At 40.2% G+C, this 21,373-nt stretch overlaps 1 protein-coding gene across 34 annotated transcripts in view; it reads left to right on the top strand.

Moving 5' to 3' along the window:
• Positions 1-21,373, top strand: part of celf5a (cugbp, Elav-like family member 5a) — a 183,141-nt gene that overhangs the window by 116,722 nt on the left and 45,046 nt on the right. For 14 of the 34 annotated variants that reach the window (XM_062423578.1, XM_062423591.1, XM_062423574.1 and 11 more), the window contains exon 4: positions 8,278-8,304. The exons of the other annotated variants lie outside the window; for them this stretch is intronic. In XM_062423578.1, the coding sequence (XP_062279562.1) occupies positions 8,278-8,304 (27 nt within the window). The remainder of the gene's footprint in view (positions 1-8,277; positions 8,305-21,373) is intronic. 34 annotated transcript variants of the gene reach the window in all.

Raw genomic sequence — 21,373 nt, 5'->3', positions numbered from 1 at the left:
ACCCATCTGCCAGTCAAATGAGCGCAGAGGTAATGGAGAGAAAATCAGTCATTCTAGCGCTGCAAAACTGCAGCAGCCAAAAAGATGATTGGGGTAACCTTTGAATTGGTGCATAAAGGAAGAAGATGTGTTTTAATATTATTCATATGTATTTGTGTGTATATTCCTGACTGAGTCATTATTACTGTGTGACTGCCTGATGCAGATGTGTCGTGGTCATGCTTTGACTCCTCTGGCTTTACCATGGTTCATGTTACCTTGTAATGTGTGTTTGTGTTCTGTCTCGTTTTTTACACACAGTAGATCCCTCAAATCTTGCACTGATATTTGTATCAGGTTCATATCCCCTAATGTGTGTTTTGTTTGCTTTTTCTTCCCTTTATTCTTTTTTTCTTACTCTGTTGACTTCTCCCCTTGCCTCGTCTTATTGATGAGTCCATTAGGCGGACTGGCATTGTCATGGATGATTGGTGAATAGGTCTCTGTGCAAAAAAGTTGATAAGTGTATCCCCAGACACTTCAGTTCTTAGAGGCTTGTGGCCAGGTCCAAACACAGGCCATACTGATTGCCTCTTTGCAATAAACATGAATAGGGCTCCTACTAAAGAATACAAAGGCAGCTGAGGTTGCATTGGGGAATAAGTCGAAAGAAGAATGAGGCTTCAAATGACTGACGTGCCTTTGGCTTCGGGAACTCTGACCTGTCACTTGAACCAATTTTACAGAACATGAACTTCAAAGAGCACTTTGATAGTGGAGGGAGTCATTGGGCGAGATCTGAAAGGCCAAACTGTCTTTTCATTCTAGATTAGCTACAGAGTTGGACTTAGACTAATGACAGAGGTGGAGCAGTGTCTTGATAAGGCAGAGATCCCCATCTGAAACAGGCGGTATTTGCTGTAGACTGACAACAGCTGATAGAGATCCACAGACATGATTTTTTTTCTTTATTACATCGCAGAGCTTCATCCTCACATCTTCAGTAACCCCCTTTCAGCAATAAACTTGTCACAAAACCAAAAACATGACACATCATTGCTTGAAATATAAATAAGCCCCTTCGTTACCTATTGATTTTCCTACCATTATGGAAGCGAATGGCTTGGCTGTTGATGTGGAAGATATTGTGGGTCAATATTTTGTTGCTCTTAAAAGCCGCAGGAGAATTTCAAGAAATTTGTTTGAGACGAAGAAAAAAGGCCTGTCTACAACTCTAATATTATGAAAGTCTCTGGACTAGTTTGGGGACATCTGCCTGGCATTAATGCTATCAGGGAATCAGGGAGCAGCACAGGCACAATGTGCTTTAGGGAAAGGTACAGCCCTCGACAGATGCCTGCCCGGACTGCTGGCACACATCAACCTAATACACGGGATTGGAAACAAGGATTGATTCCTGAATGTTAGAGTGAAACCTTGAAGCACTGCTGCAACTATCTTACTCCAGCTGCTGGAGGGAGGGGTACTTTTGCAAGACGATTTGGCGCCCTAATCTGATCGGGTCTCTTAATCTGTGGCAGCTCAGTTTAACAAAACCAATCTGACAGCAGGGGTAGCAGCCAGTGACAGGAGGAACATGTTAAATCTGGGCCTATCAGGCGTTAGACAGGAGGACGGCATCTTCTGGCTGCATGGTGGGTGTAATGAAAGCTGGGACAGCAATAGTATCAAGAGATTTTCCCTCTCCTAGGTCAAGTAAGGACTGAGGAAGTCCTCAGCTCGCTGGATGTCAGCCCTCTGAGATACTTGTCGCCTTTATTCTTATTACCCCCTTATTCCTTCATCCCTCCACCCTCCTGTTATTTTAGGAATCTATTCTTGGCCTCCCAGCATGTACAATATGATTTATTTATCCAGAGAAATGGGATCCCTGCATGACAGTAAAACAGGTTTTTATTTGTACCATTTGATTCTATTAAAATAAACAATGTACAGACCCTGCCATGATAATTTTTGTTCCACACCCGGCCTAGGGCTGGGAAGTAAGACAGTAAAATTATGTATCTATAACTTCAGCAAAATTGTTTGTTGTTCACATTATAGCTCCAGAAAATTATGTTGTATGAAGTAATGACTCAGAGAAAGTTGTAATTAAGGACTAGGAGAATTATTTTTTGTTTTACAAATATTAAGTTTTGTCACATGAGATGCAAAACAGTGGAATACAGTTCAATTCCTTTTTTAAATTTGTTTTGTTTTATTGCATTAGTTTTGACTATTTTATTTGTGGTTTTGCACATATGTCAGAAAATATCAATATTAAGTGTTTGTGAAGGAACGAACCAGAAAGCAAAACACAAAAAGGTAAAAACAAACTACAGAAATCACAATTTCAGTATGAAATGAATGTGACCTACAGCTACAAAGAAGTAACGTATAGCACAGAGGAAACAAAGCACACTGTCAAAATTGCGTGCTATCTCATCGGTGCGTCTGCAAAATCCTCTCTGCTCTTGTGTGTGCATGTCAAGCTGCCTCGCTTTCTATCTGGGTGACATTAATGAAAGGTGAAAGAGGGAATAATCAAAGATCACAATATTTTACCCTTGATACAGATGCATGTTCGTACGCTGCTGGCAGGAGAGATCTCCTCACCGCTCAGCTCAGCTCTGATCTGACATTAGGATTCAATGCTATATTTCTCTCTCCAGCTCACTCATCTCGCTTTCTGTCTCATTCCCCCGGTGCCCCACACTCCCCCCACCTACCTTTGTCCACTCAGCCTGGTTGCCAGACTGCAGCTAAAGGGTAAATGTAGCTCAGGGGAAGTGCGCTAGCTCCACCACAAGGTCCTGGGGCCCACCATGTGACCTGGACCTCCCAACATCTTGCTCTTGCTCTTCCCCTCCTCCTCTTTGCCTTTTCTCCGCAACACATCTCTTTATCTCTGACCACCTCAGTGACCTCATACAGAGAGACTGATAGAACTAACCTCTGGGAGCAAAGAGCTCCTACGCCAAACACAGCACAGGTCAAAAGTTCACCCGTTTTGCAGAATAACGCTGTTGACAATGCAAAGTAACAATATGGGATTCTTCTCCACAAACACAGAACTGATTCGAAACAAACATGTTTGAATTATACAACTAAATCCATCAGTGCTATGTATGTTAACTTTAACTTCATGACATTTATAATTATGCACAACAGCAAGTAACAATGACTGATTTCTTTTTGTTTTCGATGAAAATAAGAAAAAAAAGTTGCAAACTATTAATTTTTTAAAGTAAAAATAATGATGAGCAAAGTAACTACAATTCTGTCATACTCTAGCTGTTTAACTCCTTCTAAACACCAAAATACAACATGTCATATTATTTATATTTTTTAGGTATATTTGTGTGTTTGTGTGTGTGTGTGTGTGTGTGTGTGTGTGTGTGTGTGTGTGTGTGTGTGTGTGTGTGTGTGTGTGCGTGTGTGTGTGTGTGTGTGTCTCAAAATCAAAAATGTGTCTCAATTTAGTTTTTTGTTTTTTCTTAAATCTGTACAATGTGTTACGTCCTCTACTCTTAGACCTTATTTTTGGGCGAAAAACATGAAGACACCCCCGAAAGAGAAATAGACTGTTTGGACAGAGTAGCACTATAATAGAAAGTAAATAATGTATATAAAGTAGAATGTTAAATAAATATTAAGATAAAGAGTTTAATGCAGAGAGTATTATTTCATGAAATATTTAAAAGGACCATTGTGGAATTGCCAGCTCAGGAATTTACTTTGCATGTGAAGTCTGGTTTATACCTTCATTATTATAACTGCATTCATAATGCTGTAATTTCTTAGTTTGGATGGTCTGTGTTTCCATATACTTGTCTTTGCTGGTTTGTTAGAAATAGTGTGAATGGGTGGCTCAGCTGAACAGGTTAATTTGCTGTGTGTGGACAGCAGAAGGTGTTCCCTTTGAATATAACTGTGTGAGGACTTTGGTGTGTTTTTCTGTGTGTGTGTGTGTGTGTGTGTGTGTGTGTGTGTGTGTGTGTGTGTGTGTGTGTGTGTGTGTGTGCCAGTATGCGTGTCCATGTGTCTCTAGCTGTGTGAGGCTGAATGGCACCTTTCAGAGAGGGGGCGAGACCATGTGGACTGCACTGACTGCTTTGGAGGGAGGCAGGAGGGCCCAGCTGGTTCAGGGAAAAGAGCTCTCTGACTAGCCAAGGCAGTCTCACAGCCTGCCAACCAACCTGACAAACACACACAAATACACAGTGCATGGACTTTGTAGAAGATTGTACGTAGAAAAAAGATTTTCACACTACTCTCCGTGCAATTAAAAAGATTTATTTTACCACCATTGTGGTTTGGCTATGACTTCTCAAGGTGCAAAACAGAGCTTTTGCATGGATATAAAAATAACATGCAAAGAAGTGTGACGAACACATCCAGTCCTCCTGTTTACATGGGGACAGTGCCGTGTGCACCTGCAGAGCTTACAGAGATTCAATCATTTCAGCTGACCTGCAGCCAGGATTTGGTGAAAATAGCCATCTACCTCCAACAAAATTGTCCAATATCCTTGAATGAAACGTGCAAGAAAAAAAAAACTTTATTTGTTGGCAGCCAGGTGCTAGTCCTGCAAATTATACATGACCACAGGTCCTATTGATTCTCTCTTGTTTTTCTCTGTCTGATAACACATTGTTAGAGGAAAGTTGGTTCAGCGGACCCTCACAAATTGTTTTGTAAACACAGAGGAAAAAAAGAATAGTCCAGAAGCTGTCACATGTAATGAATTTCCTCAGTTTGTAATTTCATACATCTCACTGATTCAGTTTCTTTGGATTCTGTAGTCGAGAAAATGTCATAGAAAAAGAAATCTATAAAAAATTCTATAAGAGAAAGGACCTAATTAGATATAAGTTTTTTGTTGTGTGGCACAGCAAAACTATTCCCATTATGCTGTATACACCCACAGCTGCTACAATACATTTGCCATAACAGTAATGTTGATTGCTACTTCAACAGCTTTGACCGAGAACACTGGCTGCTGAAACAATACATATTTAAAATGTATTTCTCCTGGGTTGAAGCAGCTCTATTTATTCTGACCTCCATCCCGCCATACGGTCCACTGGTTCTCTAGTGAAATCTGAAGTGTATCTCTAAATGGTGTGCAAGTGCTGCAAGACTTGCACAAATTAGCTGTGTTAAAGTATATGTATGCCGTCGATGGAGGGAAGGCTCACTGGAGGCAGTGTGCTGCTTATCTGAACAGTAGGAACGTGGACAGAATGATTAGGTAGTCTAACCATAGGCGTCCACCCCCTCTAGTCTGGCCATTTTCACTACTTTTCTATACAGCAGTTTCTATCTTTCTGCAAATAGTCTAAAGGGTAAGTCTAACCAGGGGCTGCGTGTGAGTAGATGGATGACAGAGAGAAACAAGAGCTCTAAACGGAATGTGTCATTTTAAACAAATTGGTTTGGAGAGAATCAAACTGAGGTTTTCTCCTCATTTAGTTCCAACTGTCAGTATGGATAGAAAAAAATGTCTGACCTGAAGTGGGAGTGTTACTGCTTACCTGTAAAACCTGTAAACCTGTGAGAGGACCTAACAGTGTGTGGTCCCCAGTTTCTCCATTAGAGAGCCAGCTTGGCATTCGGAGGGAGTAATTGGCTGGATAGGGTTTCAGCAGGCTTAGCCACCCTGCTGGCACAACAAGCCTGTCTGTCCCCATCCCTGAGTTGCTGCTCTGCTAAGCAGGAGCATAGCCAACTCAACTGCTGCCACGTCCCCTTCAAAGCCTGCAGAGAAGCTGGGGATGGCAGCAGCTGTTGTCCCAGGGGAGCCAGAGGAGCTCAGGGCCTCTGGTCATTAGTGGGAACCAGTGTGCTGGGACGAGCCCAGGTCTTAGACAGCTGGGAGACCCCTATCACCCCTCATCCCTTCATTCCTCCATCCATCCATTCCCCTGTTGCTGCCAAGAAGAATTCTGTATTCTCAACTTCCTTGCCTCTCAGGCAAGGCTAACAAAGGCTCAGTCCCATTTGGCAGGTTTGGAAGGACTGAGGAAAGACAGTTCTGCTTTTGGAGAAGAAGTTTTCACTGAAAGGTTTTTGTGGGTATATTTTTAGGAAATTATGGAATGGAAATGAGATTGGGTTATGCAGTTTCAATATAATTAATGGGAAAAAAATCATAGGAAGTGGACTTTGCAAGAGATTTAAAGATTTACTCAAGAAGATTTACAAATTGTACAAATGGCTGTTGTTTCAGAGGGATATTGCAGCTTATGTGCTTATGACAAAGTTTTAATATGACAAATAGCACACACACATACATACATATACACTCACTAGCCACTTTAATACTTCTCTTTATTCAAATATACAATTTTATGCAATCCAGTACAACAGCTCTGCCATAAATTCTACTTTTACAAAGCTTATATTTTTAGTTGTTTTTTTGACATTGTCAGAAAGGTGATAATCCTACTTTATGTTTATTACTGAAGTTATTGTGGGTGGTTGTGATGTATTGAAGTGCATTATATTGAACGTTTTCCAAATAGTTTATCCCCCTTATATATTGAGTGGGCAAAATATTAGGAACATTACTCAGATCTGTTATACTGGATTGCATTAGATTGCACAGGTGTTCCTAAACAAGTGGCTGGTGAGTATAGGTTAAACTTGAATTAAGAAACAGTATCAATTATACATAAAATGCTGCCCATATAACTTAAAATATCAGCAGATATTTGACAATTTATATGCACAGATACATAGCAACATATCTGTGATAGGTTAATATCATCTGATAAAATCAGCCAGATCAGGCTCTAATTACAAACATGGCCCATTGTCTCTGATAGTGACCTAATGAAGAAGACAGACATTCAGTAATATGGGACACTAGTCATCAAAGTACTACAGTTTACAAAGGCAGTAAAGTGGAAAAGGAAATGGTGACAACCATCCACACAACAGTTTGCTATATTTTAGTCCAGTTGGAGAGGGTTGCCTTTCGGAAACAGGTTTATGATGCATTTGCCCAGTTCCACCATCAAGCCTGTCCACAAAGTGAATTACAATGTAATGGTTAATTTTTTTTTCTTTTTTGTACATAACAATCTGACACAATTTGAATTCACAGAAAATGAGACTTTGTGGCAGCCAAAGTCAAAATCATACAAATATTTCACACTCAGCCTCTTTTAGTGGTTAGGGGCGTTTTGCTGAATAGATTATTGATGAGAGAAGAAAAATTGGTAGAAAAATTGTAGAAATTCTGCTTATTCTTGAGTGCTGGAATTTTTTAGAAAAAGCTTGTGAAAAGGTGCATTTGTTTTATTTTTATTCTAAATAAAACAGGAATGCTGTGGATATACGAACACAGACCCTGCCGTTCTTTGTCTTCTTATTTCTCTGGTTTTCTTAGTGTATGTATGTGTGTATGTGCAATTCTTAGCATGTTGTGATACCGTCTGACTTATGAGTCACTGACATTTGGTGTGTGCTGAGACATAAGTCTCTGCTGAATGGAGTGGAGAGAGCGTGCCCACGACTGTATGATACAGTATGTGAACATCTGGAGAGGCCCACGCTCCTTGTAGGTCTGGACCGCTGTCGGCACTCATCATGATATGTTGTCCCTGGATTTTATTGTAGGTCTATGTCTATCCAGAAAATACATACATAATACATTTTCCTACATTATTCTGTATGGATTTGGTAGAGAGAAGGCTGAAAGAGTAATGCTAGTGTTGCAGGGATATGAGGGTGAACAAAGTATCAAGGGCATTACATTTGAAAAAGCTATATTGCACTGCGAATAAAACTAGTTACATGATCTTCTTGTATTGAGTGTTTTATCCCATTGTTCAGTTTAGCAAAGTTTCAAGTTGTAGTCGTGTTTTTGTGTGCAAACGCTGCCAAACAGAGGGTTAACAATCTAAATGCCCACAGTAAAAATGGCTAATGTTTAATATGTAATTTAACAGACAGTCCATAAGTGTAATATTTCTGTTGCTTTAACAACACTAGGTCTTCCTTTAGTGATAAACTGTTCCATGCAACTCTGCACACATGCTCAGGAGAGAACATTTACTTTTTTCGCTCACTGCATTTTCTTCTGTTGGCTTTGCATGCATAGTTAAATTGGACTGATGGAAGCACCCTGGCCATTACTCACTGCATTGCCTGGCTAATTTCTGTGCTCTTACAAGTACAAAGATGTCAAGCAGAAGCAGCAGGCTTACCTTGGCTTCCCCTGAGACCATTAATCCTTTGGCTGGTGTCGTCCCTGCCTGCACTGGCTCACCTGGTTCACAGCCCTGCCAGCAAACTGCTGTTCCCAGCCCTTTTCTCGTTCTATCTATTTATTTTGGTTCCACGTCAGCTCCCATCACCAACAAAATCTGATTGCAATGGTAGAGCGGGATAACTCTTTAACTCTATAGACTTCTTCCTCAGAGTCAGAACTGCAGAATCTGTGGAAAGTTTTTGTAGTGTGTATTTGAGCGTGTGTTTCAGAGGAGGGGGGAAGTTGTGGAGGTGGAAGGATAAAAGCTTCTAAATTATTAAAGGTAAAATAGAATGAAACTCTTGCAGAGATTTGTCAACATCACCTTCACACAGCAGTTCTGTTTTTTGAATGACACACAAACCCGAAAACACACCTACTACAGCAACGAGGCCTTTCATGCTAACTTCAGTAGCACATATAAGTTTGAGTGAAGATCTCAACTTGTAACAGAATCCAATTATTTCATGCCTGTGATCTTGGATGGATGAGTCAAGATTGGTAATAGCAATAAGAGCAAATGTCTCCCAAAACCGCATTTCAAAAAATCAAATGAACAAAGTCTTACATCAAGGATCGGAGAAGGCTCACTCAGTAAATATTGACCTTTTAGTGTACACCCATATTATTAAAACATAATTTGGGAATTACTGAAAGTGCTGGGAAAGGTATTAATGTCATAAAACTGACACAGGAGTTAAACTTAAATTTTCATAGGCGTTGTTCCTTATTGGTGTTTCAGCACTGCAGCGTGCACAGACCTCTAGTCAGTATTTGTTGCAATAGGTAAACAATAAAATTCAAGACATGTAAGTTTTTACATGTTGGCTGGGGACAAGTGTTTCAAGTTATCCTGTTGTCTATGTTATTTCCACACTGCATAGATGGAAAGATTGTGAGATCAAAGTCTGTCAACAGACAGGCAGCTTGGAAAGAAATTCAGTGTTGTTCCTGTAAGTACCTGTATTTATGCATCTTTCAGGTAAACGCAAAGGAGGATTATCATATGTATTGACCTGATTTGTCAAGGCTATACAATACTTGTATATGCACTGAATCATGAAAGAAAAGTAGCAGAAAAGCACTCAGTCTGTAGCTGTATTTAGCACCTTATATGGAAGCCTTTTGTTTCTAAAGCTTTATCATCAGAGCCAGACTTTGTTACTTTTTGACAGTGTGTGCGAGTGTTCTTGTTGTGCGCAGTTGTTCTTTAGAGGAAATTGGAAAAAGTGTTACTAATGCCCCTCTATGCATACATAAATTGCACTACACTCTCTAAAGGAAAGTACATTTCTGCAAATGACCCAACCACCCAGTCAATAGCTCGATTGTTAAAGGCCATGACATGATTGAAGGAACTTCTTACTTTGAGCATTTGGTCTAGTCAACTGCTGTTTTAATAAAAATAAGAGGATTCATCTTTCTGAGCTGTTGTTGTCCTGCCAAAAAAAATCTTCTATTTTGTAGAGGCTTAAAAATCTTACATCAAACTATTCTGCGTTCTTCAGAAAATGATAATGTTTGATCTTTTTTCTGTAAAAAGGAACTCGATCCATTTGATCTTTCTAGGCAGCAACTACACATCCAGTTTTTGGCCTGTCCAATACTTTCAATGACTTTCTGAGCAGCAGTGCTTTAAACAGAATGATTACATTAACAGTTTGCCATAATGCTAAACTACGAGTCTATAAGTTTCACATTAAAGTATCATAATGACATGCAAACAGTTATACTAACCTAAGAATGTCAACCATAAATTTCGAGAGGTAATCTCGTCATTGCTCAGAGTCTCATGTCCTGCAGAATTTAAAGATAAACAGTTGATGTACAAACTTGATATTAAGCTTAAACCCTACTCAGCTTTGTGCCTCACTGTGTTTCTTTTCTAATTATTTTCCTTTTTCCTTGTGTCTTTTCTCAAACTATGTCTCCTAGTGTTTTGGGATGGAAAAACACATCTTCATCGAGCAGTAAATCAAGGGTAGTGTGGGAGTGTGGTGGTGTTGGGGGTAGATGGGGAACGAGGGAGGTAGACTGTAGATTACCTTTGCAATTTCAAGAGAGAATGCAGCTTATAATGATCCGGGATGTTCCCGGGAAAGGTCAGCTGAAATTGCAACAAGCGTAATTAGTAGCTTATCAATAATGCATCCAAGTGTTCAGTGGGTGTGCAATCTCTGGATGTGTATGTGTGTGTGTGTGTGTGTGTGTGTGTGTGTGTGTGTGTGTGTGTGTGTGTGTGTGTGTGTGTGTGTGTGTGTGTGTGTGTGTGTGTGTGTGAGAGTGTGTGTGCTAAAGCATGCATGCATGGGTGGGCAGGTATGTGGATGTGTGTACGTTCACACCTGTGTGTACCCAGGGATGACCAACGACAGCTCATCTCCTGACATTCATTAACATAAAAACACCCATATGCCACTCAGGGGAGCTGCTATAAGCATTAACATGCAGATCCCCACTAACAAACCATACGCTGCCCCACAATAATGTGGACACAAATGATGGCAGCGCAGACTGATAGAAAACTTCAAGAGACACATTGATCACTAAGTCAATTACTATTGATCACAGTGTCAAAATTAGGGGCCATAAGGAGGAATATGAAATAAGGGTATATTTTGCATGAAACATGCAGAAAATATTGGAGAATTATGCAGAATTGGTATCAGCTCTCACGCAATCACTGGCTAATTATCTAGTAGTGGAATACATTCCCTCAAGCACCGTCTAGGTTGAGGCACACTCTATCATTGGCCACAGCTGAATGTCAAGTCCTCTCTTAGTGAATCTCCATAATGTTTTTTTTAATCTATAAAACTTCTAAGAGGTGTAAAGAAAGCTGCCCTGGCGCTGCACAACTTCTAGCTGAAGAGGAGTACTGTTATATATACTGTTTTATATGTTTGTTGTTGCATTTGCTTTTAACACTGAACATCATCATCTAGGAAAAACATGTCATATTGCCCCATCATGTTGTAATGTAGCTCATTCAACAGCCATCTTTACCGATTTCATTGCATAGGATTGCATCAGAGACGCGATCAAAAAAGATGCTCTTCATGCTTGTTTAACTTCTCTCTTGATCAACAGTATTTCCCATTTCTTCCATCATGTTGCATATCCACACAAAAGCTGATAATGTAGCCACTAACTTTCAATGAGCACATTTCTGAATGATTTCAGTCAGAGCGTATAACTGAAATATTAAGCTAGAAAAAGGAAACTTGAGTATCTTGCATAATTAATTAGGAATGCTCTTCGTCAGTCCCTGGCTCGCTGATAAGGAGATCAAGATTGAGGTAGATATTACTTTGCCCACAAAACCCTTCCCTTACCTCCTTTTCCTCCTCCAGGAGGTTAAGTACGGGAGCTCTTAAGATCAATGTGAGGCATTGTGTTTGAGGAAGGAGAGAAACCTGAGGTGCATATTAGCGGTGGGGAACGGAAGGGGCAGACTGTGGGGTTCGAGTGGACCTCGGGGAATGTGTTGTGTGCGTGCGTGTGTGTGTTTTGCAGAATTGTTGGTGTGGGTGATGTAATGATCTCAGGTTCTTTGGCCCCTGCCTGTTGATAAGTTGCTGCAGAACACATGAACAGGGGAAACGGGAAGCAAGTGAGATGAATGTGATTGGATTGCCGGCCGAGTGCAGCCTCTCCCATCTGACTCAGAGTCTGCCATCCCATCTCACAGGCGGCAGGAGGTAATTGGGTTCATTGTTCTCACCACAGGATCCCCCGGATTGAAAGCTTCATTATCTGGATAGCCATGAATGTAAATGAACCACACGTATGCAGCTAGATAATGGGAAAAAATAGATCACAACCACAACACACAGCACATCCAAACACATACAGTGCTCATGCATTTTTCTCTCCAGTCACATGCAAAAATACCAACACGTGCCAACGTGTTTACAGTGACATACACATTTTTGTTTTGTTTCATAGTCTCTCACAGATATGGCACCTACACTGCACACATTTTTTTTTAATCACATAATTTTGCATAATTTTGCCTAAAAGTTTTGTTGTGTTTTACTCTACATGTGTGAGTAAAGGAAGTTGTCTGTCTACAGATGGGACAAAAGAACAGTTTGGACTACTGATGTATCGGCCTCTGTGGTCTCTGAGTTAAACTTTCATGGCTCCATTTAACAGAACTGTATGTGACAATGCAGTGATGAGCTGCTAACCAAACTTTCTCTGTAAGCATATTTGCATGAGTGGATGGCAGGCACCCTTATACTCACTGGAGATCTACCACGAATGGCAAGAGGGAGCCAGAAGAACAACAGGAATGCTCGTGTGCTTTGAATTATTCATGCAAAACCAATGTATAACAGAAACCTAGGTACATCTTTCTCTCTAATTAGGCAGAGTTTGTGGGTGAATGTAAGGCAAAGCCTGTGGACAGTTATGTCACAGGTGATGACAATATGCTGCTAGCTCCAAAATTCACTTGGCCAGCGGTCCTTGCCGACAGTAGCCAGGGAAGGGTTAAAGCATCTGCTTTCTGAAAATAAACAGGAGCTCACAGTGGAGACCAACCACTCTCAGATCCTCTGGCAAATCCATCAATTAGCTGCAGATGTGATCTGCATTCAAGATTACTGCAATTTAAGCATGTTGGGAAAACAGCCTAATCTGGTCTCTGATGGGCACTCCAGTTTTCAATTAGCTTTCCAGGAGGGACCTGGAATCTGGTAGGAGCTGCGATGGGAGCCTACAGAGAAAACTGCACTAATATCCTTATATGTATGATCACCCTATCCCACTGGATTCATATATCCTGTTTTAATTTCAGAGAGAAGTGTGAGCTTGACTATGATCATTGCATATATCTGCAAAGCAGTGAAAAAAATTGCCAAAATAGTTCAACTAAGGTGTCCAGATTCAGCAATGAATCATCGAACACACTGAAGGCTGTGAGGAAAGAAGGGACGCAGGAAAGGAGAAGAGTGTGGAGCAAAGTGCCATGTGCCATGCTGTGCCTTTGCGTCTGTTGTAGGGCCCTGTCAGATTGTGTTTACTTTCCTGAAGGACGTTTCACCTCTGGAAGCCTGGGAATGAATGGAGAACTCATTTCTCCAACAGAGACTAGTCAATCACTCCACATTTATTCTCCTTCCTTGCAGTGACCTCTCCCTGGCCAGGCGAACAATGGCACCCTCGAAAACTGCAGATGAGTTTGACTCACAGCAAGGCCTTATATACCAGGCACATCAATACTGCTAAAAAGCTCTGTGAAATCAAAGAAAAAACATTTCATTAGACGGAGGCCAAGGCGTTTCTTTGTTCTTTCGAGTATGCAATATAATAACGTTTAAACCATCTCCTACAGTGTGCTGCAACGCCACAATATATCTATAATACTGAAAGTTTCTAGCGCTTGTGTTATGCTACAGATTTCCGAGAGGTAAGCATTTGTTTGTGCATCAGAACTTGATACAGAGCGGATGAAGGGTTGCTTCATCTAAAATAGGTTTGAAGCCTAGCATGGCTGCATAGTTAATGTCATGACTTGGGTCTGGCAGATGGCAGAAACAGTTAGGGATCTCATTAGATCAACCAAGCGTCTATGCCTCGTTGCAAAACCTTTCATTAAAGTTCCATTGCTGGAATAGTACTAACTCACAATATTGGTCAAAGTCAAGAGAGGGTAGAGCTAAGTGTTGAAATTTTACATCTGTGTGAAGCTGAGAGATTAAAACGATGCATGTGTGTAATCAGGAGAGACAGTCAACAGTGTGTATGCGCGTGTGCAACCATGTGTAGAGAGAAGCGATGTGTATTAGCTGGAGTCTTTATATCTATGTGTTTTCATTTATCTGTGCGTGCTAGTGTTTGTGTGGGTGTGATGAGTGATGCATCCTTGCTGAGCATAGCAAACAGGATTGTAATGGTCTCAGAGCACATTTTGTACCATTTGCCTTGTAATTAACTGGAATTTGTTCAGCACAAATGCACTGCAAGCATGGGAAACTTAAAAAAAAAAGATCTTGTGCAAATTATTGACAGTTGGTGAGGAGAGGCTGTCTTTTTTTCAAGGGAAGGATTCAAAGTGCCTTCATGTTAACACTCATTTTATTTGTATTATCTTTAATGACACAGAGGCTAAATGGACTGTAGAGTGAGCTGATTAGCAGCACCCTACAGCTTGGCAGCCCCGAGTCAATATGGATGTTTTATGGGATTCAAAGAACATTTAGAATGAATTTTTATATATGGTTTGAGGCATAGGGCTAATCACAGCAAGCTGTCTTATCGTGAATGATGCTATGCTCTTCCAGGCATCAGAATTGCTGGCTGACAGCAGTCATTACAAAGAAGAAGGGCATCAGTGTAGAAGGGATGATCCCAGACAAAGCAGTAGATACAACAGACTGAAAAAAACTCTCTTTAAAGATACATTTCCACTAACAAGTGAAGGCACCATTATCTTCAATGCTGATTTCTAACATTGAATTCAAGGCCTTTTTTGTCTTTTTTCCCCGTTCCAGTTGCACTCTTTTGCACCTGGTTGTGGATTATATCTTACAGTACATACAGTATTTCAGTGTTTATGTTCTCACTAGATGAGTATTGGATAGAAGAGACTAAAATCTAGCACATCACAGGGTAACACCATCAAACGCATGACAAGAAGTTTGATCTTTCAAAGGCGAGGAGCAGAACATGCTCTGGATGCCTTTGCCCTGGCAGACTTGGATTGAGTTTAGTTGTTGTGAGCATTACTGATCAACACCTTAGGAAACCAATCAGCAGAACTATTATGCCCCCCCCCCCGTTACCTCTGGTGATAGGAGAGCATGGCAGCCCATGCCCACAGCTCTCTCTGGTAGATGGTGCTTTGCTGGGATCTGTGGAACAGAAAACCAAGCTATTTACAGAGAATACAGCAGCCTCAGAAGTAGCTCCTAGCCTCGGGGTGCAAAATACTTGAAAATAAGCTCCTGGTCTCTTTGATGTGTGTGTGCACCAAATCTAAAGGCATTTCAAGTAGTGCTGCCTTTGAGCCAAGGACGAGTCTAAATTGTCTCTGGGAGCTGAAGATGGGTGAGGTGGGGAAGAGGGTTAAGTAAAAATCAAGAAATATAATATTTTTTCTGATAATGTACACTTCACACGCCTGCTGACAGGAGTAATCCCAGTGGTGTTTTTTTAAGATGGCTATCAATGATATCTGGAGAACCGCAGGTTTATTGTTCATCCACTGATGAGTGACGACAATAGTCTGGGGACACTTTTCTGATGAGTTTTTGTAAGGGGGACACATAACAACACTTGGTCCTGTTTAACAGCTCTAATATGATGAAAGAAAACTGCTCTGGAGCAAATTAAGTGAGTGGTTTATAACATCTGCTTCTTCACAGCTATTTCATTTCGTTGCTTGTGTTGCTGCAGCATTAAAGGCTCTGTTCTTCATGGCAATCTGCTGCTGTTGTTGCTGCTCAACAGTTATTTGTCACAACAGATAAGGCATCTACTGTAGCAGCCCAAACACTGATTGTGCGTCGCAGAGCTTGGAAATTACAAACCTAAGCAACAACAACAGACTGAACTACAGATTTGGGGATAGATGTAAGAAAGGTGAATATAAATATCAACGCACAGATAAAGTTCACGTATCTAAAAACATGATGAAAGAAGAACGAGAGGAAGAGGTGCACAGTGTGATGGAGGACTTGTTCACGTGAGAACAGATCAGACGTCAAACAGCGATAGATAGCCACTCTGCATGGTTCCAGGGTAAGCTGTGGCTGGTAAAGAAGGAAAAACGTGACAGCATACAGTAAAAAAAGCTTTCCACAATTTCACTCAGCCCATAGACATGGCAGGACTCATACAGCCAACTGCAGAGAATCCCAGGAGGTCTGAATGGCACACAACATCTGAAAAGACCTCAATTTTGAAATAGGATGGTTACTAAACTGCTGTAACCATGGCTTTTCAGGTTTCCTTGTGCCTCAAAAAAGGAAGATGAAAAATAACGTTTCACAATCTCTGGAACTTGAAAGCTTTCTTTTCCTTTTCCTCTTGGAAAAGGAAAAGAACATTTTCCAACTTTCACGCTTCAACAGTTTTTTGGCTTTTTTTTTCTGCTCTGTGGCTAGTGAGTCACCTTCCTCCATTTTCTCAGACGCAAAAGTTTCTCTGTTGTGAAGACAGGTGTTGGTCGAAAGCCAGGTTTGAAGATAAGTTTAGAGGAACCATATTCTATATTTTGACAAGAATGTAGGAGCCCTGCAGCACATAAAAAGTGAAGGTGGTCTGGACCTCGATAGATTTCATAGAGTTCATATGTAATGGTACTGGGGCCATTTTCTCACATCTCAAAATGGGATCCAGCAACTGAATTTGCGACCATGTTTTTTTCTTTCTTGCTACACAGTTTTTGGACTCTCAAGACTATCCATTACTCACAGTAATGTGGGCCGTGGCCTTCATTGAGGCAAACTTAAACTTGTGTCAGGTACAACGTACTCCATAGAAACCTCTCAAACCACTTAATCTGCTTTTCTATTTCTGATCCAGAGTTACAGTATATAACCCAGAGTGTTATATATGGTAACCTGATATAAATGCTATCAGGTATCATATGCAGTAAATCCAACTGATTTTGCATCAGATTAGTAGTGATATGTGGTTTGTCATTTCAGTTGCTCATTTATTTAGGAAATTGTGAGTAAGCGTCATATTCGTCGGTGTCTCTGCAGACTACATACAACATAATATGACATTTCATGAGAGAAACATGTGAATCCTGAGTTGTATAAATAATCACACATTTAAATCTGTCACATTGAGTTACAAGAAGGAACATGGATAAACTGATATTTGATGTCTTTTCATTTTCTTGTCATACTGTAAAACCTGTCGTTTGATTCTTTAGAAATGAGGAAGCAGTGTTGCTGAAGGTCTTCTCTCAAGTTGAAGAGACCAGATGTGATGTTGTAATGGTCTCAGAGGGCAGGGCCTCTATCACCGGCTGCCATGGAGACAGTACTTATTCTCTCCCTCTCGTTTCCCTATTATCCCTGCGTCTTTGATGTCTATAGAGAAAAAGATGTGGCTATAATTCTGGGCTGGATTTCTTGTCTAAGCCTCCCGTGTCCTATAGAGGCACCTGCATTAATCCCAGGTAACACCTCTGATCAAGGATTTAATTTAGACCTACAAAGGGTGTACACACCGCGATCCTACAGGCTAAGGTTTTGCGTTGACAACACTAGTGATGGATGGGTTTTGCTTTAGGCAGAAGGAAAGGTAGATATCTCTCTTTGCTCCCTTTTTCTGGGTTCTACAAACACAAGGAGTGACAGGAAATAGAAGCCTGTTGTCTTTATTGACTTTTGTGAAAATTTCCTGTTTCAGCGGTCTTCCATTAAAACACTTGAGGTTAATCATTACTTGTTTGTTTTGTTCAGCGCACTGTATGCATCATTATGCAAAGACTATCTTCTTTTTAAAGAAAAATAAATTGTTTCTGTACCACGTAAGACACACATGGCTAAAGTGGATGTTTATAGCCACGATATGCCCTCTTTGACACTTCAGGAATATGATTAATAACTGTTCACTGCCTGTTTTAGCTGTTTATGTTGTTTATGTATGTTTCTCTTTGTTTGTGTTTCCATGTGTAACGTTGGCACCATTGTAAATGAGGGTATCCCTCAATGGTTTTTCAAGAATCTTAAATAAAGGTGAAATGAAGATAAGGCGCACTTGGTGGAGAGTGCTATGTCTGGGTTAGTGCTTATGTGCATTTGCGGACAGCAAGTGAGTGATTTATATTTGAGTTGAGTGATCTTTTAAAACAAAGGTGGTCTTTGGTTTTGCTTGAAAAACTGAGGCTATTGCCATCCCTCAATTTTGAATGCTTTACTCACAACTGCATTGATTTATTTTGTTACTGTCGGTCAGTATGAGGAAATTGAATTGAGAAATTGTAGAAACACTCTATTATTTCATTTTCTAGCATTTGTATTTATTTTCTTACCCCATTGTATTTTCAGAAGTCAGCACTGAAGCTCATGGGAAAAGCAGTTACCGTCAGGACAGTTAAATGACTGCTCTGACTTTGGCTTCTCTAATAACACTGTCCTCCAGTGCAAAAGGTTACATTCACCCCTGTGGTTTTAGACCACATTGCTTTGCATTTATGAAAGCCCTTTCTCCTTCTCTTTGCTGTCTGCCCTCCCTCTGTTCACATAGTTGGTTCAATTTTGTTGGATTGCTTGCTGGGATAGTTTACCTTTGGGGAAAAGGTGAAGTATTAGTGTAAGTGAGGTGAGAGAAGGTAGTTTGGGGGCGTGTGGCTGGAAAAAGGCAGAAGGGGTTTATTTGACACAGTACATTCAGGTTTCTGTTCTTTCGCACTTTGACTTCTAATTAGGCTCAGTAGGCCAGGCACTGAAAATTAGTTTTTGTTTGATGCTTGTATACCTGTCCTCTCACTCACCTTTCTTCTGCAGCAGTAAAAAGTATCATATGCAGCTTGTTGATTTTGAAGATGTTTGCTTTATTAAGAAGATATTCGGGCTGAAATCAAAGTTTTTTGTTTTTTTAGTAAGACACACTTTGTGCTTCTTGATAACATTCATCTATTGAATTTGGCAAATTCCCAGAAGACATTTTGACTTGTCACAGTTAAAAAGCACAGGATGTATTCCATTTAGCTGCGTCTGTTTCAGGGTCCACTGGCTCACTGTCACGTCTTACTGGGCCACTTGAATAGAGCAGAGCCATCGTTAATGTTATTAGTAACACCTCCACTTTTCCTACTGTGACAAGTCCAAATGTCTTCTGTGAATGAGGACGATGGCTGCATTTACAGTCAGGGGAATGAAATTAGTAAAAAAACACAAAAAAAACCAAAACGTTTTTTGATTTTAGAAAAGTGATAAAAATTTGGATAAATAATCTTAAGATCTAAGAATCTAAGAATTTTAAAGTGACTGTTGAACTATTCTAGCTAATTGTGTTTGTTGCTGCAAAAAACACATATAACTTAACTCAAACATAACTTACTGAAACTGTGGTTATCAAAGCCTGTCACAGCTATAGGGTCTTAATGGGGGACAATGGGCACAAAGGATTGGTGAATAGGAATGCCTCAGCCCCAGTAGGATTAAATAGGTAGCTTTCTCATTTGAAACACCTATAATCAGAGACTCTTTTCCATCTGGGATGCAAGGCTATTGTAATTAACATTATTTAATGAGCCGGTAGGATTAAAAACCAGCAGTATCATGGGTCCCCAGGACCAGAATGAACAACCACTGTTGAATGCGATATCAGTGGTGAAATAACATACAATACGTTACTACAATATACTGTATAGCATGATCAAAAACATTTGCTAGTTTTCAAAGCTATCAAAGACTTCACTGGGTAATTTAAACAGAAAGAAATAGATAATAAGGAACTAAACAATGTTAACAAGCATGACATACATTTTTAAATTGATTTCATCAAAATATATGAAATTTTGAGCATACTGTATATCAGATGATAATGTTTGTCCCTCCTGGCTTAATTGTATTCTTCAAAATGTGTTTGAAAAGCCTATTTTTTGTCCAATAAGATTGTTTTTACAATTTATCTATGAATAAAATTGGCACATTGTCTCTCGCCCTTCCCTATGGGTTGCTGGATGAACCAGAAAAGCACTTTATGAAATAATTATAGGGAACAGAGAAATGCTTGTTCAGTGCTGAATAAACTAAAAGAAATGTGTTTTTCATAATTTTTTGGGTTGAGGTATTTATCTAGTAGTACAGTTAAAAAACAGCTGCTGGAAAAATGTAGTAATATTCTCTGTGAATATTGGAAAAACATTGTTGTTAATAAATAAATCAAGGGATGCATCATTTAAGTCCTGTATTTTGTTCAAATATAAAAATTTAAACTCTAACTGTGAGCCACTGCTAGAAAACTGCCTGTCTTCAAATAAGTGATGTGCTGTAACATATCTATTCAGTGTTTGTCTCTGACAGGGTTTTGACCATTTATAGCATGGCGAGCTGCACCCAGTATCGTAGCAACAGTAACTATGGGAATAGAAACCTGTGGAGAGGTCAATGTGATGGCCTCCACTTGGCCTCTTTGTACAAAGACTCGCACATTGATTTTGCTAATTCACATCCGCAAACATATCTGCCATCCACCTCCACACACAAACAGAAAAATATTCAATGCCTACATTCTTTATTTACACTGCGGTCATATCAAATTAATTACTAAAAATATAATTTATGACAAGATGATGCTTAATTTTTAACTCAAATTGGAATATGAAACACATTAAATCTTATTTGGGTCTATCCAGCATGATTGTTTTTTCTTCTTTCTTTTCTTATCATTGCTTCTCTTCTGCCTCTCTCTGTCTCGGTCTCCCATGTTTTCCTCTGTGTGCGGATCCAGTCCTCCTGGGACCGACTCTTCAGGGACCCTTAATTGACAAGTGTGTACAATAACTAATCAGCAGCAAAGCAACTGCCCTTTAAAACGATGAATTAACTAAACTAATTTAAGATAATCCTTCAACACACTTGGGCACGCTGACAGCAGCAATTGATATTCGAAATGCGGACCCCCCCCCCCGTCTCTGACTTCTGCCAGTCATCTCAGACCCCCCCCCCCCCCCCCCCCCAGTAAAGGTGGCATGGTTGATAAACTGCTGATGGAGCTCAGAGAAGATTAAAACAATTTTCTGGCCCTGCGTGACTGTGTGTAGTCTGACAAACATACACACGCCAGCACAAAATACAAGCACACATATGCGCAGTCATACCCACATACAGCTACATATAACACATTCACAGCGACATTACCTTAAGCAGACCTTAAGTGTACACACACAAGCCATAATGAATTAATTTGAGAGAGCAGGGTTAAGTCTAGTGGGCATTTACTCATAAAAGTACATGCCTTATAAGAGGTTTACCTATTTAAATGCTGCTTCTCTGGTGATGCCTAACCTTTACCCCGTAAAGCTCCATAATGTGTTCTGTCAACATGGTTCTCCTCTGCAGATTTGCATTGTCAGACAGTTGTAGGAGTGAAAAGGACAACATGCTGTTTTTGTAGCAATACAAGAAACTCTTGACAGATTGACCTGACATCAGCCAT

This window comes from Scomber scombrus, chromosome 8, assembly GCF_963691925.1.
Source record: "Scomber scombrus chromosome 8, fScoSco1.1, whole genome shotgun sequence".
NCBI classification, from domain to species: domain Eukaryota; kingdom Metazoa; phylum Chordata; class Actinopteri; order Scombriformes; family Scombridae; genus Scomber; species Scomber scombrus.
Note: the sequence above shows the minus strand (reverse complement) of the source record. Positions and strands in the feature narration are given on the sequence as shown.